The sequence below is a fragment of the Schistocerca cancellata genome, chromosome 1, assembly GCF_023864275.1.
Source record: "Schistocerca cancellata isolate TAMUIC-IGC-003103 chromosome 1, iqSchCanc2.1, whole genome shotgun sequence".
NCBI classification, from domain to species: Eukaryota; Metazoa; Arthropoda; class Insecta; order Orthoptera; family Acrididae; genus Schistocerca; species Schistocerca cancellata.
In genome coordinates this window covers 574709337-574734149 of record NC_064626.1, presented here as the reverse complement: position 1 = coordinate 574734149, position 24813 = coordinate 574709337, and the positions used below count along the sequence as shown (strand labels likewise).

At 40.1% G+C, this 24813-nt stretch overlaps 1 protein-coding gene across 1 annotated transcript; it reads right to left on the bottom strand.

Moving 5' to 3' along the window:
- Window positions 1–483: 483 nt before the first annotated feature.
- LOC126181847 (DDRGK domain-containing protein 1) lies at window positions 484–19504 on the bottom strand. The gene is made up of 6 exons (XM_049924804.1): window positions 19279–19504; window positions 19105–19206; window positions 13153–13289; window positions 6258–6521; window positions 4672–4777; window positions 484–707 (listed from the first exon to the last, which is right to left on the bottom strand). Exons 1-6 carry the CDS (start codon window positions 19370–19372, stop codon window positions 529–531), a joined length of 882 nt encoding a protein of 293 aa, XP_049780761.1. The 5' UTR covers window positions 19373–19504; the 3' UTR covers window positions 484–528.
- Window positions 19505–24813: the final 5309 nt, after the last annotated feature.

Genomic DNA, 24813 nt, shown 5'->3' with positions numbered 1-24813 from the left:
ATATATATAGATTTTAATGTACGTGACGATTTCAGTTTCGTTTACGAACAACATTTAAAGCGAGTTTTACTTCCAAGCCTTTCGTGTAAGCATGACGCGCAATTTGTAGTGCCAGCACTGCAGTTGGTAGGCGTGCCTTGTCTCCCCCCTCCCCCAACGGCTCCTCGCCCCTCTCCAGCCAATGGTTGCTTCCTCCTCTCCCCGCACTCCCCTCACAACTCTGCCATCTTACAGTTAACACACTGTAGTCAGTGTTGAACTTCCACCCCCCCCCCCTTCCTTTTTTCAGCCAGTATAGCAACACAGTACATTAATACTGAGGCTAATCAACAATGAAATAAAGCGGGCAAACTTCACAAAATTCCTTCGCTCATTAGTCTTCCGTTACTGAAGGAATTCCTTGAGTTGATGCCTGTTCTTAAAAAACTATGTGGAACTAGAATAATAGTATCTTGGTAAGGGACAATAATTACAATACACTCCTGGCAGTTTAAGTCCTCTTTTTATTCAAAACAATTACTTATTAGCTTATGAACCTGCTAGTCCTTTCTCAAGCATGGTATTCCTTGGGGTTAGGGTAATCAGACGATTACTGTTTTCTGCAAGTTCAGTAATAGTCACACGCCCACGTTGTTTAACAAATTTGGCTACTGCCTCCATCTCTGGTTGAGAAATGTAGATGAACTTGCCTCTATCATCAATCACGCCTGGAACATTAGAATCAGAGTTAATACTGCATATCCTACGAGTCACAAATAATATTAGCAGCTTAGTCTTTGTATGAATTAAGAACTAAATGTTGCATCTGAACAATAGGATTAATAAGGAAGCAGAAATAGTACAACACCAAGAAGAATGAGGTGTGTGTAATTCTTCTCACTTACATCTCTGACTTGACTTTAACAATAGCAGCCTGAAATTTCAGTTCCTCTTCTATTTGGCACATCTCCAGTGATACTTTTTTAAATTACATGTTGACACTGAAGTAAGTGTACTGTTTAAAAACTGGCCGAATTGTTTTGGAATTTCTTTGAGTATGGAAGTAACGTTACATTATTTCAAATGCTGGTGGACATTTCACTTGCCTCTACACTGTTGATTTATACTTTATTCAAAAGATGTGAGCTATCTGGCTAATTCACACTCTTGTTACTAAACAGACCTATCCTCAGACTAAGGGTTGGTTTAACACTGAAGTACTTCACTAAGTGTGGTTCTGTTTGAGGCAGTGTGTACTTGCCACCAACCTTTGAACTGACTGCTTCAGCCACTAATAGGACCAAACAGGTCAATATTTTTTTTACACAAAGAGATTATCAGAGGTAACAGACAATAAACACAGGATTTGCGGTCTTACACTACTACAAGGTACTGATAACATAATGGCACAATTATGAATGTAAGGTTAGAATTTAATATCATGTTAAGAAGAGGGAAGAAAATCAGTCATGTAGTTCTTAAAAGAAACTACCCAGCAGTTTATGGGAATAATGTGAAACTTAAATGTAGAAGGGAATATGAACTGCCATCCTCCCAAATGTGAGTCCAATGTGCCACCTCACACGGATATTTGTGTAAGTCTTGACTATATGATAAATTTACCATGTACCATAGGCTACAACAATGACTGTTGTAATGAGAACTTAATGTTTATTTAAAGTGATAGTTGACTTTTTTGTGAGGTACAGTTGTATAATACCATTTTTATTTCCCAAAATGTTCTCGAATATAACATGAACCATCCCTGGTGCATACCAGATATTGCTTTCATGCCTGTAGAATAATTTTAATTCAGGTTGCCCTATGTGCTGCTTTGCAATAAATTTTAAAGTGAAAGTCTTAGTAATACTGAATCAATTGAATCACCTCTGTCTGTAGTAATTCAAATATCATACATGAGAAGTAAGCGTTTGATTTCACACAATCATTTATATTTGACCTGAATATGTTCTAGAATTCTGCTCCAAACAGGTGTGATATAGGGTGGTTGTTCTGTTGCTCATTTCTCCCACCTTTTGATGGCAGTTCTGACTTGAACTCTCTCCCAGTCATTGGAAACAATTCTCTGTTTGCCACGTGGCCACTGGCAGCTCCGCAGAACCTGGCAGTGGAACATCGAGCACTAAGCGCTCAGTAGTCGTGTTAAAGGATTGTTAACAGTGAAGTTAACTGCATAGTACTGAAATTCTGTGTGTCTAAAAATGACTCATCTTTGCAATTCTTCAGGCTTTTCTGGTGAGGCACTGTTGTGTTGAATAATCATGTTTATGTCAGTTATTCTCGTCATTCCTCCACAATATTTCAACTGTGTGATTCATAGTTTTCTGCAGGTGCTGTCTCATACTGGTTCTAGTGTGGAACAAGTCCAGTATTTATGCCTATGTTGCCCTAGGTGCTCCACGCCGTGTCAGGCGCTCTGTCTGTGGTACGCTCTGACCAATAGCAGCGTCTGTAGTTTTTCTTCTAGCCATGGCTATTCCGAATGCTGTGTGCATACTTTGTGTGTATTATCTGTTGTCAATCTTGCTTTAGAAGTTCTGAATGATGTCCACACCATGCTAGCCATTTTATCTTCAGATTGTTGTCTTAAAGTCTCCTATGATCTAGCCTGTTCTGTTACTGTGGTGTGCCATGTTGGGCACTTTGTCCGAAGTCCTTACCCGCCAGGAGTGGCTGCAGTGTTATTTTAAGGCCAATGGTGTTCGAATTGCAGCTCAAGACTTGGAAGAACGTCCTCAGGTATCGTGTCTAGATCAAGTGCTGGGTTCCCAGCCGAGCTCAGCTGGTAACCCTTATCAGGCTTAACGACATTTTCCCTGACTTCAATCCCAATAGATTTTTTGACGACACTGTCCCAGTGTCTCGATGTTTGTGTTAAAATCTTAGCATCATTATATGTCATAGAATGATTGATTTCTACACAATGCTTGGCAATGGCTGACTTGGTTGCCTGTCTCAGTCTGGTGTGTCTTTGGTGCTTATTGCACCTGGTGTCAACAGTCTGGTTGTCTGGCAGATGTATGCCATACCACATTCACATGGTTAGGTGATTAGCACCCAATTTCTGTAGACACAGGCCATCCTTCAGACTCCCTAGCAGAGCCTTAATCTTGGTGGATGGAAGGAATGTGATTTTGGTGTTATGTTCGAGTAGAATTGTGCTGATTTTGGTGGATATCAGCCTGACATGCCAAAAATGCAGCCTTCTGTATTTTTCTTCTCCTTCAGGAACCTCGGATGGGGAAACAGGGCACAGTGCCTTTTGAACATCTCAAAAGATTATCCATTTTTGTAGAACACAGATTGTAGATGCTCTATCTCTGTCACCAAATTATGAGAATCTGACCGAGTTCGTGCCCGGTGAACCAGAGTTCTGAGTCCACCATTTTTCTGTGCCCAATGGTGGCAGCTACTGGTTTGCAGGTACAAGTCAGTGTGAGTGGGTTTGTGATCACACTGTGACTGAAGGTACTATCTGCCTAGTACATCCAGGAAAGAGAGTAGTCCATCCTTCTCCAGTTCACTGTATATTTAATGTAGGGTGGTGTGAGTTCAGGTGGTCCAAGAAAACATTGAGCTTTTCCCTCCCATGGTGTCATGACAAAGATGTCATTCACGTACCTAAAAAAAGCATTTCGGTTGATAAGGGGCCAATGTAAGTGTCTCCTCTTCAAACCTTTCCATAAAGTGATTGGCCACCATCACCACCAGTGAGAGAGGGCTGCCCCCTGCCACTCCCGTTTGCTCGTAGAATTGACTCCATATAGGAAGTGTGTCAAGGTCAATGTGTACTTGAATAAGTCCAGGAGAGCACCATCAAACTTTTCTCTAATCAGTTCATGTAAATCATTCAGTGGTACACAGGCGAACAGGGAGACCACATCGAAAACTGACCATAATGTCAGAGTCCATGATCTGTAGATGTCTGAGGTGGTGTAGGAAATCCTGCGAGTTGCGAATGTGATGGGTACACTTCCCCACATACGGCAAGAACACCTTTTTAAGGTGTTGAGCAGCGAGGTAGGTGGCTATGCCAATGTTTCTGACCACTGGACACAGAGGAACCCCTTCCTCGTGAACCTTAGGTACGCGATGAAGTCTTGGTGGTATTGGTGCTTTAGTCCTTAGCAGCTTAATGATCTTTTCCAGAAGGCCAATTTCCTATAAAGGAGCCCTGGTAGTCTTATTCACCTCGTCTGTGGGACCCCAAGTCTGGGATTTCTGAGGATTTTCTACAACACCTCAGGCAGCTACAGATCACAGACTGTGACAGTATAGTCAATTCACCCACATACCACTGAATGATTCACCTGAGCTGATTGGAGAAAAGTTCAACGGTGCTCTCCTGGACTTATTCAGGCACATATTTACCTTGACATATTTCCTATATGGGGGTCAATCCTACGAGCAAACCGAAGGGTTGGCAATGGGCAGCCCTCTCTCATTAGTGGTGACCAATTTCTTTAAGGAAAGATTTGAAGAAAAGGCACATACATTGGCTCCAGACAAATGAAATGCTTTTTTAGGTACGTGGATGACACCTTTGTCGTATGGCCCCATGTAACATTAAATTCACAATATTTAATCACTAGCTTAAAAACTATTTTTCTCATAGATTTATACTTTGAAATACATACACAAACATGATAGTCAACTGCCCTGCATTCTTACCTGTAAGAGTTCCTTCAGCTTGAAGTTCTTGTATCCTGTCAATAACATTTTGTGTCTTGAGCTTAAATGTTGCAGCCAAATCTTCCAGAACCACCACCTTCATGTTCTGTAAACAAAACAGTGAGAAAATTTGAGCAATTAGTTAAACATAGTGACCTATAAGAGCATAAATCATTCCTCAGGTGAACAGTAACTGACACTGAGGTGCACAGAGGCGCCAAGAAAAGAGTTATTAGCAGTGGTATGTACACAGACAAAAATATAGTTGAACTGAACCTAACCATTCTGCAATTCCTGGAGAGGGAAGGGGGCAGAGAGAGAGAGAATGGGGAGGGAGGGGGGGGGGACACGCAGCCTGTATCCTGTTTACAATTCAGTGGGATGCACTGAGGTCCTAGAATCCCAAGCAAAATAGGATTTGGAGTGTGGTAAACAAGAAGGAAAGATGATTAGGGTTTAATGTCCCAAGGACGTTGAGGTGATTAGACACACAGATGGAGAAACAAATTGGCTAGGCCCTTTCAAAGCAGCCATCCCGGCATTTTCCTTGAGAGATTTGGGGAAATCACAAAAAAAGTAAATCTTGATGGCTGTATACTAGCGACTGTGCTACCTTGCATTGTGTACGCAAGTTGTGCAAAGATCAAGCATCTTGGTAGTATTTCAGCACTAAACAGTAGACAAGAGGAATGTGTCAAATCAACAGGATGAAGAAAAAGATTTCAGTTGAAATGGTTTCCTTTTAGCATGATACGTAGCTCTGAATGTTACACTGATAAGAAGAATGATGATAAAATGCAGCTGAGATGAGAATGTTTCACCGCTTGGTGGGAGTTACTTTGACTGAATTATGACAGTTGCCACCATTGCACACAAAGTGAGAAAGAAACTTATAAATTGGTGGATGACGATCACATGCCAAACTGTACGAGGGACCCAATGCTGAATAATGTCGCAGAGAGAACCAAAAAATAACTGGGCACAGAACAGTTGTTGAGGATATGTCAAAGTCACACAAATCAGCAGTAGCCCCTGAAAGTACTGCTGCTATTTTGATCAAACCCACACAGGAAACGGCACAGTGAAACCAAGAACTAAATCCCCATAAAACAATAAATGTAAAAAACCTGAACTGCGAGTTAGCTGCAAGTACTTCATTTCATTGTTCTCAAAGAATTTATATTGCATTTAAGGATAATGAAAAAGTGCAAAAATATTCAGAGGGTGAGTATTTGAGGAAAGAAGACTATAGTATGGAAAGAAAAAATCTAAATTGCCTTCCCATTCACAAGGGAAAAATATGACAGAAAGAAAGGAAAATTCCATCAGCAATGATGACATTAGAGCTGGATACAAGCTAAGACAGGACAAAAATGGGGGAAGGAAATCAGCTGTATCTCTTCTGGTTGATATCATTTGTCTTCATTGTTTTAAACCAGGCTCCACATGAACATAAGTATGAACACTGTGCCACCTCACTTTGAATGGACATGACACAATCCTTGTATGAAAATGCCAGGTAATGCTAAAAGCATACATTATATGCAACAAACTTAAATAACATAACACTTATTTTTTAAACATACTTTAATATGCTCAACAAATTCTTGAAGCAGATTTGATTCGCCCTCAGTTTCAGCATTTTCATCAAAGCCCTCCTCCTCAACACTGAATGCTGCTTTCATTTTTAGGTATTCCTCATGCTCCTGACGTTCCTTTTCTTCACGAGCACGTCTCTCAGCTTCTTCTTTTTGTTTCTGTTCTAGGGCAGCACGTTCTTCTTCTTTTTGTCTTTCAGCTTCACTCTGTTCCTGGCGGCGCTTTCGTTCCTCACGTTCTCGTTCTTCTGCCTAGGAGTCAAATAAAATTCAAGTTATGAATCATATATAAACTGCTCACTACAAATATTAATTACCCTCATTATTTCAGCTACACCTAAATGATTTGAAATTAAGTTTTCGAATTCATCTTAAAAACAGAAGTGCAGCAACATACAAGGGATGTTCAATAAGTAATGCAACACATTTTCCTCAGCCAACTTCGATTGAAAAAATGCAGAATTTATTGTGGAACATCGTAGAATATTCTGCTACAGCCTGTAGTTTCATGAAGTTCCAATATGTGGCGGACTATACGCAGAGATGGGGAGATTATTGATGCAGCAAGGTACTGGGTCCAATATCGACCAGTGAGTGGTATCAAGTGAGCATACAGGCTCCCCAAGTAAGGTGGCATAAGGCTGTCATACTGAATGGAGATTATGTTGAAAAACAGGGTCTTTGTGGCCAAAAGTGTGTTGAATAATATGGTATAATGGAATCCTGAATAAAACCACCTGCTTTCAGGGGAAAAAAATGTGTTGCATTAGTTACTGAATGTCCCACGTACATAGAGTGAACTTGGAAAGGGGCAGTTATCAATTACTCACGAGATCAACATGAGGATCTGTTTACAAGCTTCCTGCTGCGGTTATTACCATCACTATAATTTAAAACTGAGCAGACCACAAGTCTTTATAGATGACTATTTTTCCTCTGCATGTCAGCGTTATTTGTAGAATTCCATGGAGTCGTCCTTAGTCACATCGTAACTTCTCCATGGTATTTCAGCAAACTGACTTGACGCCATCTTCAGGTGGTACCTGATGAACACCACCCCACTCAGGTCAGCATGCTATATACGTTGGCTGTTACTGCTTGATCACTCCACACCTGTTGCTGTCTGTGCAGCTGCCGCATTGGGCTATGGGGGAGTTGATGTGCCACTTCTTCCCCCCCCCCCCCCCCCCCCCCCCCCCCCCCTCCGGACACCGCCAAATCACTGTATCATAATACTATGCTTTGTGTCAGCTCAGTGCAGAGCTCCATGCCTGACTAGGTTGTAGGCCGTTATCTTTGTTAATTAGAATATCTTCGACCATAATGTCAATGGATTCAAACCACACAATCTTATGAGGGGAAAATTGAGCAAGTACCTTGATTTTGATGTAATCTGTAGCATGGCCAATGTTTATACTATGGTTGGTCTGCTATAATTCAGCGTGGTTTTATGTTTGTGGCACATCTCTTCTACCGCGTAAAGTTTTTCCAATGAATGCCTTGCTATTTTGGTATGGAATTTGGCACACTCATGGTTTGCAAAGGCCTGAACCATTCTTTACTGAATCTAGTTGTGTCAAGGTCTCAAGAGGTGAGCGAAAAAAGAATCTGAAATTGTGTCAATCCAACATTCTGCTGGTTTTCTGGAGGTATTGCTGAGAAATGGAATGCTTTCCAGTGATTTGTGCTACCCGTTTCTTCTTGCTGCTTTGTAGGTACACTCTGTCTGAACACGTGCACAAGCAAGGATCATTAGTGCGCATCCTGTCCGTTGGCAATACCTCTAGAAATCAGCAGTATCTTGGAATGATACAATGTTTAATATATGTATCCCCCCTCCCCCTCCAAGATTATGGCAACACCAGTTTCACGGTGAGATCATCCTTTACTGAACACTGTGGTATCACGGTTTCAGGGGTGGGAAAAATACGCATTTAGCATTGTGTCGCGCCAAAATTCTGCTGATTTTACTAGAGGTACTGCTGACAAACAGGACGCACGCGAATGATTTGTGCATTTCTTTTCCTTCCTGCTGTTCTTATCTTCTGGTTGCTATCCCCATTTCTTTGGAAAGTTGTCTCCATGTGCTTCAACTCAATTGGACAGCTGTCTTCCTTGCAGATGGATCAAGCCCTTTGAACAAGTGATCATAAATGCCTTCACACTGGGAGTACATATGACTAATGGAAACCTGTAGATACAGATCAGTTTGTGTAGGCTTTCTGCTGACCCCCCCCCCCCCTTCTCCCCATCTTGCCTTCTGGTTTCCACTTCCCAAACCAGAGGGCCTCACAATTTCTTGGCAATGAGGCAAGGAATACATTGGGGAAACTGTATGCACATGGTAGAAGAGAAGTGCCATTGACTTAGATGCCACACTGAATCACTGTGGCCAACATTACAAAAATTCGCCAGGTTACAGTCTGCAACAAAACCAAGATACTTAGGTGATCTTCCTACTTTTTGGATTGTATGATTAATTTCAATCACCCTTCAGTCTCCAAGATCATCTAATTAATGAAAATAATGGACTAAAACGCAGGTGTGGGAACCTGCACTGAGTTGACAAAAAGGGAAGCATTCTCGTATAGTGAGGTAAGCACCTGGTAGCAGTAGCATAGAGACAAGGGTTGCAGTTGCAAGGGGTTGTTAACACTCCCACCATCCACTGCAGTAATTGCACAGATAGCAGGAGGAGAAGGGTGATAGAGGGATACATAGGACACTGATCCTAGCAGTGCAGCAGTCATTTGAAACCTCCTGAAGATGGCAACAAGTCTGTCAAAATGTTGTGCAAAACTTGTGATGTGACCTGGATGGATACCTACATCCAAGAATTCGACAAGTTAAAAATATACCAGGAAAATATCGGTTTGTGTATCTAGTCTTGGGGCAGTTCTGTCCCAGGCTTCATTTCACTTTTTTTCATCCAATTTATCTAGAAATATTGCCTAGTGTTTTCCAGTTATTATGCTACTCATTTCAAGGTTAATAAATGTGAAGACTCAAAAAATGTTGTGCACAATGTTTATGATAAAATCAACATATTTTGTTGCTGGCTTCCACCCACCTCTTTTGAGTGCCGTGTGATTTATGACTCATGGTAACAAAGCAGTTTAAATGCTTTTTAAAATGGTATAAAAATAATGTAGAAATTGATTTCAACTTATTTTCATCAGCCTTCAACAAAGGACAGTAATAGTTTAGACATTTTGCCCACAGAACTGCAGAGATTGCTATATGGTGTTTAAAAAAAAATCTCAATCACATTTACTTAATTTGTGAGACATTTCAATCAGTAGACATCAGAAAAATTTGAGGCAGCAACAATGTGGGCATCAAGGTAAATGAAAATGAAATGACTGTGTGGCATTACTGACCAGGAGACCCCATCCACTGTTGTTCAGCGACACAGTTCAAGTTTTTCTCTCTCACATCACTGTGGTTGTTCACACATCAATGATGAGATGATTAGGACAACACAAATATCCAGTCCTCAAGCGAAGAAAATTTCCGACCTAGCCAGGAATCAAACCGATGACCCCATGTTCTGAAAGCAGCAACACTAGACCATGAACGTAATACCGAACGGCATCTGCCAAGCGCTAAGCAGCAGCCTACTCAGCACTCAGTGCCCACATCACTGCTGCCTCAAATTTTTCTGGTTGTGGGCTACTAATCAAAATCTCTTACAACAGCAAGTAAATGCAGCTTTTCACAGACAATAATGGTTCAGTTGGAGCCTACAACCAAGTTAACATTGTCTGAAAATTACCAGATGTTCTGACAAAATACTTATTTAAGAGGAAATTAAACTTTTAATTCATAGTATCAATATTGTTCACTTCTTCCCTCTGTTTTTCTGTAAGCTCCCTTAATGTGTAATTGCTGAGTCACTACAGGTTCTATTATGTGGCATAACTTCCACTTATAAAGCAAACTCTGCTTGACAACATTCAGTTCCTCAAATTAATGCAAGCACTATATGATACATAGCAACACCACCTTTGAGATGCAAGTTAAACCTTATTGCAATGCAACAATTCGATGTACAAAAAAGAGATTTGATTTAGTAAGTAAAAATTGTGTTTAAGTTTATACATAACCAATGAGAAGGGGGGGGGGGGGGGAAACAAGTGATGTGCTCTTATCAGTGAAAGCTTTCCAAACTGTTCAGAATTTGTTTCTTGCTCTCCGCCATTTCTTGTAATATATACTTCAGTCTGACATTGTGATTACATTTCCACATGAGAATTTTCCTTTACAATGTCTCCAAACAAAATGTCAGTGTTGTTTTTAGTACACAGCATATCACAAGATAATATTACGATCAGTATGTAATTGATTAGGTACAATTCATCAGCACAAGCACGTAGTCTGCCTAATATTTTTGCCATAAGGAATCATTCATTGTAGGCAATATTTTGTTTGTTTCTATTTTTATGGTGCATGAATTATTTTATTTGTTGTGTGGTAATGAACACTGCCACATGCAAGTTTGTTGAGGCCTGTTCTGACAGTATAATAAGGAGGCCATTATCAGAAACCAACTGTAAAAGAAGTTCATCTCAGGAATTCAGACTGTATCACAAAGAATAAATATCACTTTTTGCAATATAATTGCTGCAATACTAAGATATCTCTTTTTTTGCCATACTCTTGATCTTGCTCTCAACACTGGTTAACCTATTTAAGATACATTATATCACCACAATAAACAACCATGTTAGAAGTAAGTAGGTCAATCAGAAAACTTACTAACAGACTAATTATAAACATAAGAGTCTGTTTCTCATAATAAAACAACACAGGTGATCACTTAGTACTTTATTTGTGAGTAGACCAGTCTGCACCACATTTAACTGGAATTGTCATTTTAGTGACAGAGTTCCAGTTTTGAGTAGATAAAAACTATTTAACATCATGTTTGCATAAAGCATTCAACTAATGGAAAAAATGAATAGTTAATTAAAGTTGTTGGCTTGAATCAGTGACATAGGAAACATGCAACAAACATTGTACTTAACATGCTGACTAAGCATGATATCTGTGGTGACTGTTTCAAAAGGGCTATGCTAGAGATCAGTCTGTTACCACAACGAGGCTTTTTATTTCACATTTGTCAGCTTTGCCAACTGACACCAAACTGAAAATATGCACAAAAAGGTGCTGCCACAGCATCCATTAACATTACGTCACAGATTAAAGCCAAAGTTTAGTACTGAATATTGCTTTTGACCCTACCTAACTTCAAGAACAAATAAGTTTCCCCACATGTCAAAATTTCAGTAACAATGCCAGAAAACATTTTTGTAAACTGTCTGTATATCATCCTAATATTTTTTTACCATAAATAAAATTGCCAGTTCCATATTTGTACTTCTGAATAATTTACAAGTTGGAGAGAGTTGAATGGAAAGAAAGATTAGGCATGTGTTCTGCATGAGACTTGGCAACTGTTCTGCACCTCCACCTACTCCTGCCAAAGTATCAATCCTTAAGTAACTGAACAGACTAAAGGTGATGGAACACAAGTCCTGTCACACCTAACAGCAAGCACAATAAACACTGCTACTAAAATTTCTGATTACATCACCATCCTCATTCTTCAACAGAAACTGGGTTAAAAGATTCCATTAAAAACTAAAGAATCCTATTACATTAGGATTTCTTATGAAGTCAATCAACACAGCGAAGTTCTTACTGCACTTAACTTTACCCATCAAGTGACACTGATAAATGTATGTGCCACTGGAACTATCATGCATATTTCTTTCACCCAGTTCTTTGCTATGAATGTTTGCTACCCTATACCTCATGGCGGACTTAGAAATAAATAATAAATTGAGCAGTTTTATTCATTACTATTCCTGACAAATACATCCTGATATGTATTTCATTGTTATGCAATACATTTTGTCACTTAAAGGATTAAAATGACATCCCCAACAAGGCTATTGAAGACATAATCAGCCAGTCAGTGATAGAATGAAATTTTCACTCTGCAGCAGAGTGTGCACCGATATTAAATTTCCTGGCAGATTAAAACTGTGTGCCAGATCAAGACTCGAACTTGGGATCTTTGCCTTTCATGAGCAAGTGCCCTATCAACTGAGCTATCCAAGCATGACTCACGACAGGGGTCCTGAGTTTGAGTCTAACAGTTTTAATCTGCCAGGAAGTTTCATATCAGCACACACTCCACTGCAGAGTAAAAATTTCATTCTGGAAACAACCAGGCTGTGGCTAAGCCATGTTTCCGCAATATCATTTTTTTCAGGAGTGCTTGTTCTGCAAGGCTCGCAGGAGAGCTTCTGTGAAGTTTGGTAGATAGGAGACGAGATACTGGCAGAATTGAGGCTGTGAAGACAGGTTGTGAGTCGTGCTTGGGTAGCTCATTCAGTAGAGCACTTTCCTGTGAAAGGCAAAGTTCTAATCTGCCAGGAAGTTTCAGTCATGATAACTAATTTTTAGAGCCCACTTTTTACACTTGTGTTAAGTCTAGAACCAACTAGCAATCACATGTTGAACCTTGAAACTACTAAATTGTGCACTATGGAATAAAAACAAGGGTGTGTATAGAGAAGACTCCATCATCCTCTGACCTCTGCAAAACTCTGAAGTGCAAGGAGAAGGGTACATCCCATTAAACCACATGTTACAATTTCCTCCCATTCCAACTGCACATATGAAAGCCAGGGAGAATGGCAGTTTAAATGTACCTGTAACACTATAATTATTCTCTTCTTGTTTTCACGGCTGCTACGGTAGCAACATGTGCAGGGCTGTCGTGTATTTCCCGATTTCTCACTTGAATGTTTACAGTTAGGTTTTGGGGATGCCTGACTTTTCAAGTGCTAAGAACAGCATGAACAACACAAACCTCCCTCTGAGCCTTGCGTTCAGCTTTTGCTTCCAGCTTTGCCCTCTTTTTTGCACCAACTTTTGCATCACCCAAGTCCAAACTTTCAGCTGTATCTTGTACAGGCTCATCTTCAGCTTCAGAGTCATCATGTACAGCTGAAAGAAATAATACCAAAATGTCACACAAGAAATTGAAGTTATCACCAGAAAATAAGTGAATTAAGTAGATGCATAAATTGTAGTAAGTGGGCAATGAGATGCTTCTTAATACTATTATCGAACACTTTCATGAAAAAAGAAATAAAATCTAAGTCTCTGCAAATTGGTTATGTTGGCCTTAGAAGCTAACAATACAAAACAACAATAACTAGAAGAGCATAGATGACTTAACAGAAAAAAAACAGCATTTCATTTTTAAAAAAAAAACCTTATCCATTAACTGCTAACATAATCTAAATGAGAGAAGTACCAGAAGTATACTCATCACACACCATATGACAGTTTGTGGAATGTAAAAGTAGAATTTTTTGGGTCAACGGAGGTGCACAACTCCACCCTTCAGCTTTGGCCTGTGACTTAAGTGACTTGTGTTGTGTTACATCACTGTGGCACAGTGTTTTTGAGTTGGGTCATGTTTGTAGATGGCGTGTAGTAGTATCTGGTAGCGTGCTCTTGTGGTAGATGCTCACAACAGAAGTTGTTTGTGTTATGTGTGGTATTCGGTCATTTGACTTTGTGTAATAATTCTGTGACATAGTTGTTGGAGGAATGTGCCCTGTTGCCAGTGAGTTACTTTGATTTACTGTTTCAGAAGTTTATGCATAAGAGCATGTTAGGTATGATTTGTGTTGCGCGTTTCTTATGGACCAAAGTTTAAGAGCGTTCTCTTGCTTTTTGTAAGCGATGGACATGATAGAAAAATTTAATAGTCACTCACTCCAGGCTGTGCTGGGCAAGGTTTTTGCAGGGGTTTGGCTTGATTGCAGACTACATGAGATGCCGTGTTTGTAATGAGCTTATGAAGTTGACAAGAGACCCAGCCTCTCTGACCCGGAGGCCGTCTATGTGGCAGTGACACAATGACAATATTTTACCTGGTTCAACAGATCTAGATTGGCCATCAGGGAGATTGTTTTACATGTAAATTATTTCGGTTATTGTTCATCTTTACATCTTTGTGCACATGACACAGGAGTGAGTGTGAGAAGTGTGGCAGATTGGTTTTCTTTTTTTACTCAGTATGTGAATTATGGGGGAATGGTGGAGGGGGGGGGGGGACTGGAGTGGTAATGGAAATCGAAAAGTTGCAGTCTGGAAAAAGGATGCATGGGAGGGGTGGTTTTTGTGCTGGTTTATGACGGTGGGTTTTCAAATTGTGTTTCGCAGGTATTGCAAAGTCGAACTAAGAGGTTGCTGGTGTGGTTGACAGATGAATAAGCTGAGGATGGGAATATTGTCATGAGTTTTGCAAGGTTTTGATCATTTGGTAGTGAACCATAGTATTGAATAAGAATTATGGCACCTGGGCTTGTACAAATACAACAGAGGGAACTTGGGGGAGGGGGCATCGAATCTGTTATAGAGAGGTGGAAGAGGTGCTCTTCCAATTGTGGGGAGCATGTATAGGCCAAGGGTTGAGAGTTTAGTCGAGTGGGTTGGTGGGATTATTGGTGCGGTTTCTGAGATTTCTTTTCTTGAGTGGTATTAGGTGGGTTGTGGTTGGTTAAAAAGGGAGAGGGGGTTGGGGTTGTTTGCAGGATTTTGTTGGTATTTGTGTGTGTGTTATTTATGGTTTTTTTGGTTGCTTTGGTGCTTTTTTTTATTTACTTGGTCAAGTGAATCTGGAAGTTTTAGGTTTATGATTTGCATGTGGGTTTTGCTACTGTTGGCTTCGTTTGAGCTATGTAAGTTATGTGAAATTTATGATACAGGGATTTTTGAATTGTGTTTGAGTTCTAGGTATGATGATTTAATTTGAGCTATAAGGTCAAGTGAAATTTGCAACACCACATTTTGGAGCTTTCCGTCTTGGCTGTTTGGTATTGAGTGCTTCATTTGGGCTATATAAGTCAAGTGAAATGTAATATTCCTGTGGTTCGTAGCATTATGACATATTTTGACAATTTTTTTGTGTTTGATTTTGTGGATAATATTTGTTTTGGGATGGTGGTGTTGTTCATATTTTCATGTGTTTAGCTTGACCCCATCCTACACCCCCTACTTCCTGTGGTTGTCCTGTTAGTTCCACTTTACTGCGGGAGTGAAATATCCTCATGCAGTGACGTTATGGTCCCTATATTGCAAATCAGATGAGTGGAATTGGACACTTCCATAATGCCAATTTTAATACAACACTGTTCAAAAATTAGATAAATTAAGGGTGATTGCCATTATATATGTTTCACTTGTGCATCTGTTACCCAATTTTGATTTAGCTATTTATAAGGAAATGGAACATCCCTAACCACTAAATGTGCTGCTGCTGATAAGGATGAGGCAGGAAAAACATGGAGGCACACAGTTGAATATTTTCATGCATGGGAAAGTCTGGAGGAGGCATTTACCCAACAATGGATGTCAAATCATTGACGACGGTGATTATGTGAAAAACGCTAGATTAAAGAATCCCTGAAGTTACTTTGCAGGAACAATTAAATGCATGGTAGCATACTGATAACCAAATCTTTTACAATACTGGTAGAATATATGAATAACTTTTTGTGCAAGGCACCATGTCTGTTCTACGATTCACATAACAGGCAATTTGCATCATCTACATCAAAACACACCAAAATTTCTTGCAGAGACAATGCATTTTCATCACAATGTCATCTGCGACAAATTCTTCGGGTTTAGTGTGTGTGTGTGTGTGTGTGTGTGTGTGTGTGTGTGTGTGTGTGTGTGTGTGTGTGTGTGTGTGACAATGTGCAGTTTCAGTGGAGACAGTTGTCACTCTGTGTGCCTTCACTGCTGTGAAAGCTGTTTGGTCGAAAAGTTACTTACCATGCCCTGGTGCATCCTTCATGAGTACCATTAGCACTGAGTCGTGTACAACCCCCTAGTGTGATTAACGATACAGGTTCTTATCAGGAATGTTTCTTGTGCTAGTAAAATAATGGCATGAAGACATGGCCAGATAACAGAAAAAGATATCGAAGGAGTTACATTTGAAGAATTGACAGGTAGTGATACCAATTCATCCGGTATAAGTGTGCAGTGAACTGGAAACTAAGTGATGTGTCAAAGGAAAGTTATTTATAGAAAAAATGGACGTAAGTAGATACTACACCCTTCCACTAAATGAACACTGTCTGGTCATATCTCCTGACTGTAATGAAGAGAAGTATAAATCTAATCAGAAGCGTTAGTCAAAAGACACAAATAGTTAAACAGATTAATAATTATTACATGTCCATAATGAGTTGAAATGATTTGGTCTGTTTTTATTTATAATTTTATTTATGTTTGCAGCAATATTCGGTAAAAGCTTTGGTTTAAGCTACATACACTGAGGTACGATAGCGATACTGGTATGCACATATACAGGGTCAACAGAAGTGACCAATTCCACCCATCTGGGTAATGGTGGTGGTGTGTGTGATGTCACTACTAGTGGTGAATGTGCCGAGTTTAACATGCGGTATTTGGTTAATTTGAGTTTTTGTTGTCATCGTGCTAATGTGGTTTTGAGTTTAGGTAGTTGGTTTGGTAATGTGGGTTGTGGAAGTGTTTTCATCGAGCTATTAAGGGTTTTTTGTTTTGTTTGTGTGTTTGACATTTTTGTTGGCTCTGATTAGTTTGGTGTTTGAAGTGCAAAATAAGTCCAAATTTTTCTTATTGCTTATTTGTTCGATATGGATATCATAGTGACATCACAAGTGTATCATTATGTTCTAATATGAGGGATGATATGATGTTCGTCATACAGTTCCTGCAGATGTTCGGTCTTATTGCTTATGTTAGGTGTCACATTTCTGACAACACCATGAAGGTTGAGAAGAGTTCTGGCTCATATATGTGGTGTTGTCACACCGGAAGCGAAGTCTGAGGCTTTTTATTGTTTTGGTTTTATTCTATAGTGATTGTGATGTTTATTGTATATTTATGGTAGGTCGGTTGTGTTTTAATTGATGTAGTACATATGGGGTATCTGGGCCTTTGAATACTTGAGGTTTTGGTTCCACTTTTCAGAGTTCTGGGTACTGATTTTTTTTGCATTGATAGGTGCAGCTGAGATATATGTAGGTCATGGAAAATATCCAATGCCACTTTTTGGGGTTGTAGGTGTTGGTTTTTTGGTACTGATAGTTGTGGTTGAGCTACATGGGTCAAGGGAAATGTCCGATTCCTGTGGTTTTGCTAGTATAGCAGAATCCTGTAATTTTTTTTTAGATATTTGTTATTTTCGCATGGTGCTGTGTTTTTGTATTGTTGTATATTTAGCTTGTCCCTACCCTGAAGCCCCAAGATTACACAACTGTTCACTGGTTTCATTTTATTTTTAGAGTGAGACATTATCGTAACATTTTTATTTTTGGTCATGTTTATTGGAATGTGTATGTAGTGATGCCATTGTCATTTTGTATTGCTGGAAGTAGTCGTTTCTGCCATAATGACAATGTCATGGGGCAAAGCAGATGTGTAGAATCGGCCGCTTCTGTAATGCCCATATGACAAGAGTATTGTGCTTAATAGGGCAGTGCATTAATGGAATTGTCACTTGCTCTGAGAGGATTCATTTGAAAAGGCATCCAATGTGATTATGACTGCACGACATTAACAGACTTTGAATGCTGTATAGTAGATAGAGCTAGACACATGGGACATTCCACTCCGGAATGTGTCAAGAGTGTGCCGAGAATACCAAATTTCAGCCGTTACCTCTCACCACAGACATTCACTTAATAAGAGCAGCAGCATTTGCGTAGAGTTGTCAGCACTACAAGACATGCAATGCTGCACGAAATAACCACAGAAATCACTGTGGGTTGTACAATCAACCTATATGTTAGAGAAATGTGGGCCATGGCAACAGATGACAAACATGAGTGCCTTTGCTAACAGCACAACATCGCTTGCAGCGAGTCTCCTAGGCTCGTGACCATATCAGTTGGACCCTAGACGACTGGAAAACCATGGCCTTCATTTGCCAATAGCTCATAGTAGGGTTCGAATGTAGTGCAGACCCCACGAAGCCATGGACCCAAGCTGTCAACAAAGCACTGTGCAATATGGAGATGACTCAATAATGGTGTGGGTTGCATTTACATGGAATGGACTGGGTCCTCTCGCCAATTGAACTGATCATTGACTGGAAATGGTTATGTTTGGCTACTTTGAGACCATTTGCAACTATTCATGGGCTTCATGATTCCAAACAACGATGGAATTTTAATGGCTGACTACGCACCATGTCATTGGCCCACATTTGTTCACGGCTGGTTTGAAAAATATTCTGGACAATTTGAGCGAATGATTTGGTCACCCAGATTGCCTCACTTTAATTCCACTTATGGTACATAATCGAGAGGTAGGCTTGTGAACAAAATCCTGCCCCGGCAACATCTTTGCAATTATGAACTCATATACACGCATTATGGGTCAATATTTCTGCAGGGGACTTCTAATAATTTGTTGAGTACTGCCTCATCAAACTGCTGCACTACACCCCCAAAAGGACGTCCGACACAATATTAGCAGGATCCCATGACTTATCACCTCAGTGTAAACCCTGATCTTTCAGTGCTTTCGTTTGGCTGTGAATAAACCCTCTAGTTTCTCCTTTACATTAATCATACCCTTTTAACCACGAAATAAGATGATAAATGCTCGCCTTTATAAGCGACACGATTTTTAAGAAGTAACTACGGTATTACATTTGTGCTGTGTGAACCCCACATTTAGGAAAGCATTAAGAAAAATTCGCAGTGTGGTTCCACGATTTAAAAAAAATGAAGTTAATAATACTTACCTGCTGCTCCCCTGGCTCTCAAGCGCGCTCTTGCTGCTACTGCCCTTCGCGGCAAACGTCTGTCTTCAACTCTCTGGTTGCCGGCTGCTCTAACTCTGGGTTCTGTTGTATCAAAATATTTTTTAACTGATTTCGAAGTGTGATGCTAAGCTGTTAACAGTATTGTTTACGTACCATCTTGTACAACTTTCTTCTGCTTTAATAAAGCAAGGGCGATTAGCAGTATAACAAGCCCAGATGCAATTGTCAACAAAATAACAATGTCCATTTTCTTTCGTTTGGGGGGTACACGCTAACGAATTGCAAACAAGATATTTTTTTCGCATTCCTTCCACAACAACATAACCCTCCCTGTCAACGACAGCAGAACATACTAATACATTCTTCCTTGGGGTGGAACCATGAACTTTGAAGAACGTAGATACTCCACAAACAATATCTGTGCAGGCAAATCGTAGCGGAATGAGTGACCAATTGCGCAAGCATGTAAACTCTCTAATGTTTGAATATATTTTCTCTCCGGCAGTAAATCACATACGTCACATGAAAAGCGTCTGACTCGCATGCTTATCAGTCTTGTGTTTCTAGATTTCAGGACGATTCACACAACTTGTCAATGGAACGGACTGTCAGGCGATGTCATCGGCAAACAGTAAAACATTCACGCGGAACCACAACTCGACATGACCTCGCTTACCTCAGTACCGAACAGTGAAAGTATGGTTCTGAGAGACCACTCTTCATTCAGAAAAGAGACTAAAATTTCGTAATTAAGGAAATAGCAACGATAAGATTTATTAATAGCCAAAGTAAACTTCAAAACAGATGGTCTAGAACATTTTTTTATGGTAAATGCGAGAAATGAAACAACATTTCAATACATCAACATTTATTTGCTAGTGAAAATGTATAAATGCAAACACATAAAACAATATTTATCAGCGAATATATATGGCCTTATGCTTTAAGTTTGTTTCTTCTCCAGCAGAGCTGATTTTTTGACTTAACAAAAGGTTACTTGATAAAAATTGCTTCATCATTTTATGTTCTTATTTATACATAACATAAGCATCAGAGCTGTTCAGATATTGAAATACTTAAATCATTTTTCGTTTCTTGATATCTGGACGCTCTTATGAAACAACAAACAATTGAAATAATATCCAAGTCGTCGTGTAGCATTTGCAATCTGTCAAGAAAACAAAGCAAAATAATAAAATAAAGACTAAGTAGACGCAAAAGCACAAAATGAACTATTAAAACTTTAGTGAGCGCAGCGAAAATAGGTTAATTTTCGATGTTAGCAGATGACAGCACAGTTTCTCCCAATCGATGTAAATGTCAAAACTATCTTTCCTTTTCGTTTCCGCATTGTAGAATGTTTTGACTTCAAATTCCGTTTCGTTCTGTGAGTTGTGAATCAGCCTTTACATTGCACGGTGAATTTTAAAGTGACAGATATGACTCAGTGATTTGATTTTAATTGATATCTTATTTAGTCCTTTACTTACATATTGTGCATGTAGTTTACTAGTAACAAAAGAAAAGTCAAGTAAAATTATATAATATTATATGAGCATGTATTACACAAAAATCTAGGTATATCAAGTTTAACATTGCTAGACATACCTTCATATGACAGTAGGTGAGAACAAACACTTAACACAACCAGGAACATTGTCGAACACGACAGTTTTGGTGTCCAGGTGTTGTGTTGTGAGGAGACAATGTTGGATGGGCATACTCACCTTGAAATCTTTCAACACAATACACTCACCAGCCAACATTATTGTGTCTCTGTACTCCTCTTCAATGTGCTTCTTTTCATGGCTGCATTCGGTTCTAACTTCATTTTAATTGCATATTATATGTCTTATCCACCTCTAAGACAATGATGGAGCACTGGATGATGCAGTTGGTCGCTAGGTCTGTGGAAACATCGTTGTGCTGTAAAGTACAGGCTGCATTGATTCTAGGTTCAAGTCTTATGGGGAACAGCACTTCATGTCTTAAGCAACAGAGTTACGGCTGTTGGGCTTTCTAAATGTGGCGAACAACGCTTCTATGTAACACTCCTATTTCTAACTCATAAACAATGCTACTCATAACCTCAAATACGCTATGTTCAAGATGTCGATGCAAGAAAAATATTAGAACCTCAACTGAATAATGATGATTCATAAATACACTTTTAGCAACTCGCATAACAAAGCACCAAACAAAATAGCCACGAACTTATGAACTTATGCATAAAACTGTTTTCTCCAGATAACTTTTGGCCTCAATTGTAGGTTCCATACTTAAATGCTGTGTGGGGCTATAACGTTGTTACAGCGTGGTGTATATTCAGTTTGTCGAAAATATTTGGGGCTGAAAACTAAGCTACAATATTAAATAATCTTGTGCTAGCCACTGTGAGAGAAGAAACGTCCGCTGTCGATCACAGGGTCAAGCTTCAATGCAACATGATAACTTGGGCTGATGCCAGCTTGTGTCAGGCGACAATAAGCCAATGCAACAGAAAATGTTCTGATCAGGACAGGCAGCTAGGAACTCTTTCTCGACAATGTTTATTTCAATGGTTTTGCTCCTACTGGCGGATAAGAAAATGAAGTAATTTATCTCTGAGCTTCTAACAGGTTGATACTGTAAGCAGACAGATGAGGTGTGGTTCACTAAATTACCGAAAAATCGGTTCAGTAACACAGGTTTTCTTTCGCACTGCAGAACATTTTAGTTGAGCAGGTTACCTCAACTGGAAGACAACTGTATCGATGTCTGTTATGTGGTTTTACTTCAGTGATTATGAAATCAGACTGAATGAACATATTGGGTAGCAGAGGCAGCTATTTAAAGGCGATTCGACCAGACGAGAAAATGACTGTAATCCGCTCCAGGGAAACAGGGAGTCAGAATGCTCATTCAGAGTGGAACATTTGCATTATGTCATAATCATTACCAAGCCACAAGTGGAGTTCAGTGATCTGTTGGGTCGATGGTAGGTCTGTATTACTTAGCTTCTGCGTCTGATTCTCCCTAGAGGTGACGGTTTCAAAAGAGACAAACAAATCCTATCCACCTTTGGTAACGACAAGTGAGTGTGCACTGCGGTCTGAAATTCATGAGAAACATGAGGTCCCTTCATTATCAGCGCAGCCCGGGGAAAGTGATGCCGTGCTCGTTCAGCAGCTGCGCAGGTGGTAGGAGGTTAGCAGCATGAGGCCCGATCTAGCTTGCATCCTGCAGACGCTGCGGCCCGCGCCAGCGTAATTCTGCTAATGCTGCGTTCTGATGGCTGCCGCGCACGTACACACATACCGATGCTCGTTGCAAAACTGTGTCACCTACATAACGCGCTGGCCGGCCTTCGTCCGCCGTTTGCCGTGAGGCTGACGTATCGTGCTCTGAAACACACTAAATCACAATTTCGCATCATATTTTCTAAAAATAACCCCTTGTCTTCTGTAATTCCTCCCTTGTACGAAAAGAATTCGTCCCCGAATTCAACTAAAAAGTGAAAACAACTACAGTTCACTTCACAAACACCACAAAATGCAATTGATTCACTATTTACACTGTGTTCAGTCACTTCTATCCTCAGTCTAATCTTTGTCCATAAGCATTACTCAGTGTTCTGCTGCAGTGTCTCACAACTGTTCAGTGATTTTGTCTGGACCCTTAGATTAAAGGTTGGAAGGAGCGGGATTTGGCCTACCTTCCTCTTCAGCCGATAATACACTAGTCCTACGACAAAGATAAAAATACAGGTGGCGGTGGCTGACGATCCAGTAACTAGTAAGCGTTGCTTATACTCATTATGGTACTCATGCATTTGTTGAAAAAGATGTTCCATAGTTATACGTCCATCCTGAGCTGCTAGCATCCGGTCCAAAAAGGTGAGCAAAGTCGGGTCTAATGTGCTATTCAAAAGAGTGAGATTTTCTTTCGTGACGAATTGCACTGGTTGATCGGGTACATAGATCAATGTGCGTGTTATGTTCATGATTGTAGCTCCAGTAATCATGGCTGGTAAGCGGAAAGTTGGCCCTGAAATGTCACACTGTGTGCTTTTAATTAACAGTCCCTGCCCTGCAATTCTATTCTTTGCATACTCCCTTGCTTACCCTGCTCGTAACAAACGCAAATAATGACTGTGTTTTCCATCACAGACAATACCCAATGTGGACCCACTTGCTGAAAGAACTGCACCGTGCCTTCTATAATTTCCTTAGGGCACTCCGTGACTGGTTTTTGAGAGCGGAATAGAGAATACTCACAAGATTTGAGAACAGTGTGTAACAATTTCGCGGGGCAGATGGTAACTGGACCTTTTCGACAACGCAGCAAGTCTTGTGCAGTGAGGAACGAATAAGTTTGTCTGTTACATGCCACTAACCATAATTCCTGTACAATTAGTTGTACGAATTTCTGAAAAAATTTCCCATTTCACTGGATACGTACGCAAAGCGTAACATTCAAATTTACTATCCTTACATGTTAATGGTATTATGATATGAATTCTCAGCAGGGCACCTGTCTGCGTACTGGTAAAAGAGGCCATTTTGTAGTACAGAGATAAGTGTTTGTCTGTTAATGTCGTCAGTAGCTCCAGGGATGCGAGGAATTCCGATTGAACTTTCCGTAATCCTTCCCAAAGTTGTTCCGAAGGAAACAGTACCAGGTTTAGGTGCCCGCGCATTGCGTGCAAAAGCTGATCGTAGTAGCTGTTATTCCCCCTGTGTGTCATTAAACCTTGACTGATTAGCCACCATGGAATGAAATTCATTAAATGTATCCTCTAATTTACAGATTTCGTCGTCAACCGCCCAAATATTACAGTCCACCCTTAAGGACCATTGATGTCCGGACATAATTATGTCCCCTTGTCGCGAGAACAAAACACCAATTGATATAGGACGTATCTTCAAGGTTCAGTTAAGTTGCAACAGCAAAACAGATAACTATGCTGAGACATAGTGCACACCTTCCCTCTTCCCTCTTCAGCACAACCTATGACACTGCAACTGCTGTTCTTAACAGAACGTCATGCCTCCTGAGAAACAAACGAAAAACAACTCACATTAGCTCTTCCTTTTTACGCGTGGCCTAAGAGCATAATAGCATGTCTGATCGCTTCCACAATTAACTAGGTTCTATTGTTTGTCTACTCCCTTCTTATTCTTTTTCTTAGATTTATCTTTCTCTCCACTAGAAGTTACTGCAGACAATGAAGTTCCTCAAAATTCCCCTTGAAAGGCCTAATTCGCCTCACATGCACAATAGTAGGGCGAGTTCGAAGCTGTAATTTTACATTCACCGGCGATGTCATCTCGATCACCTGGAAAGGACTTTGATAACAGCATAAAAATTGTTTCGTTTTGCCTTTTGGCACATACGGATTAGTCATCATCACCCATCGTCCTACATGATATTTGGGTAAAGCCGCATTCCTATTGCGAACTTTCTCCCGTCTCACTAAATCTTTAGTGTTAATTTTTTCACCTGCCGCCAGATTGTTTTCAACTTTGTGGATAAATCCTTAACAGCCGAAATATCGGTTTCTTGTGGGGTCTTGAGCAATTCAAACGGAGATGGCACGTTCCAACCGAATAGTACTTCATTTGGAGACAATCCTGTACTTTCAAGCACTTTTGAGTTATACGCCGCGGTTACAAACGCCAATAGGGTATTCCAATTGTTCTGTTGCGA

What these genes read in the sequence shown, in the direction of transcription:
- LOC126181847 (XM_049924804.1), bottom strand. Translation starts at nt 19,372, where the DNA reads ATGGACATTGTTATTTTGTTGACAATTGCATCTGGGCTTGTTATACTG. An exon ending in AACGCAAGGCTCAGAGGGAG is followed by an intron (nt 6,522 to 13,152) that starts GTTTGTGTTGTT and finishes TTTGACTCCTAG; the next exon opens with GCAGAAGAACGAGAACGTGA. An exon ending in AATTTGTTGAGCATATTAAA is followed by an intron (nt 4,778 to 6,257) that starts GTATGTTTAAAA and finishes TTTTGTTTACAG; the next exon opens with AACATGAAGGTGGTGGTTCT.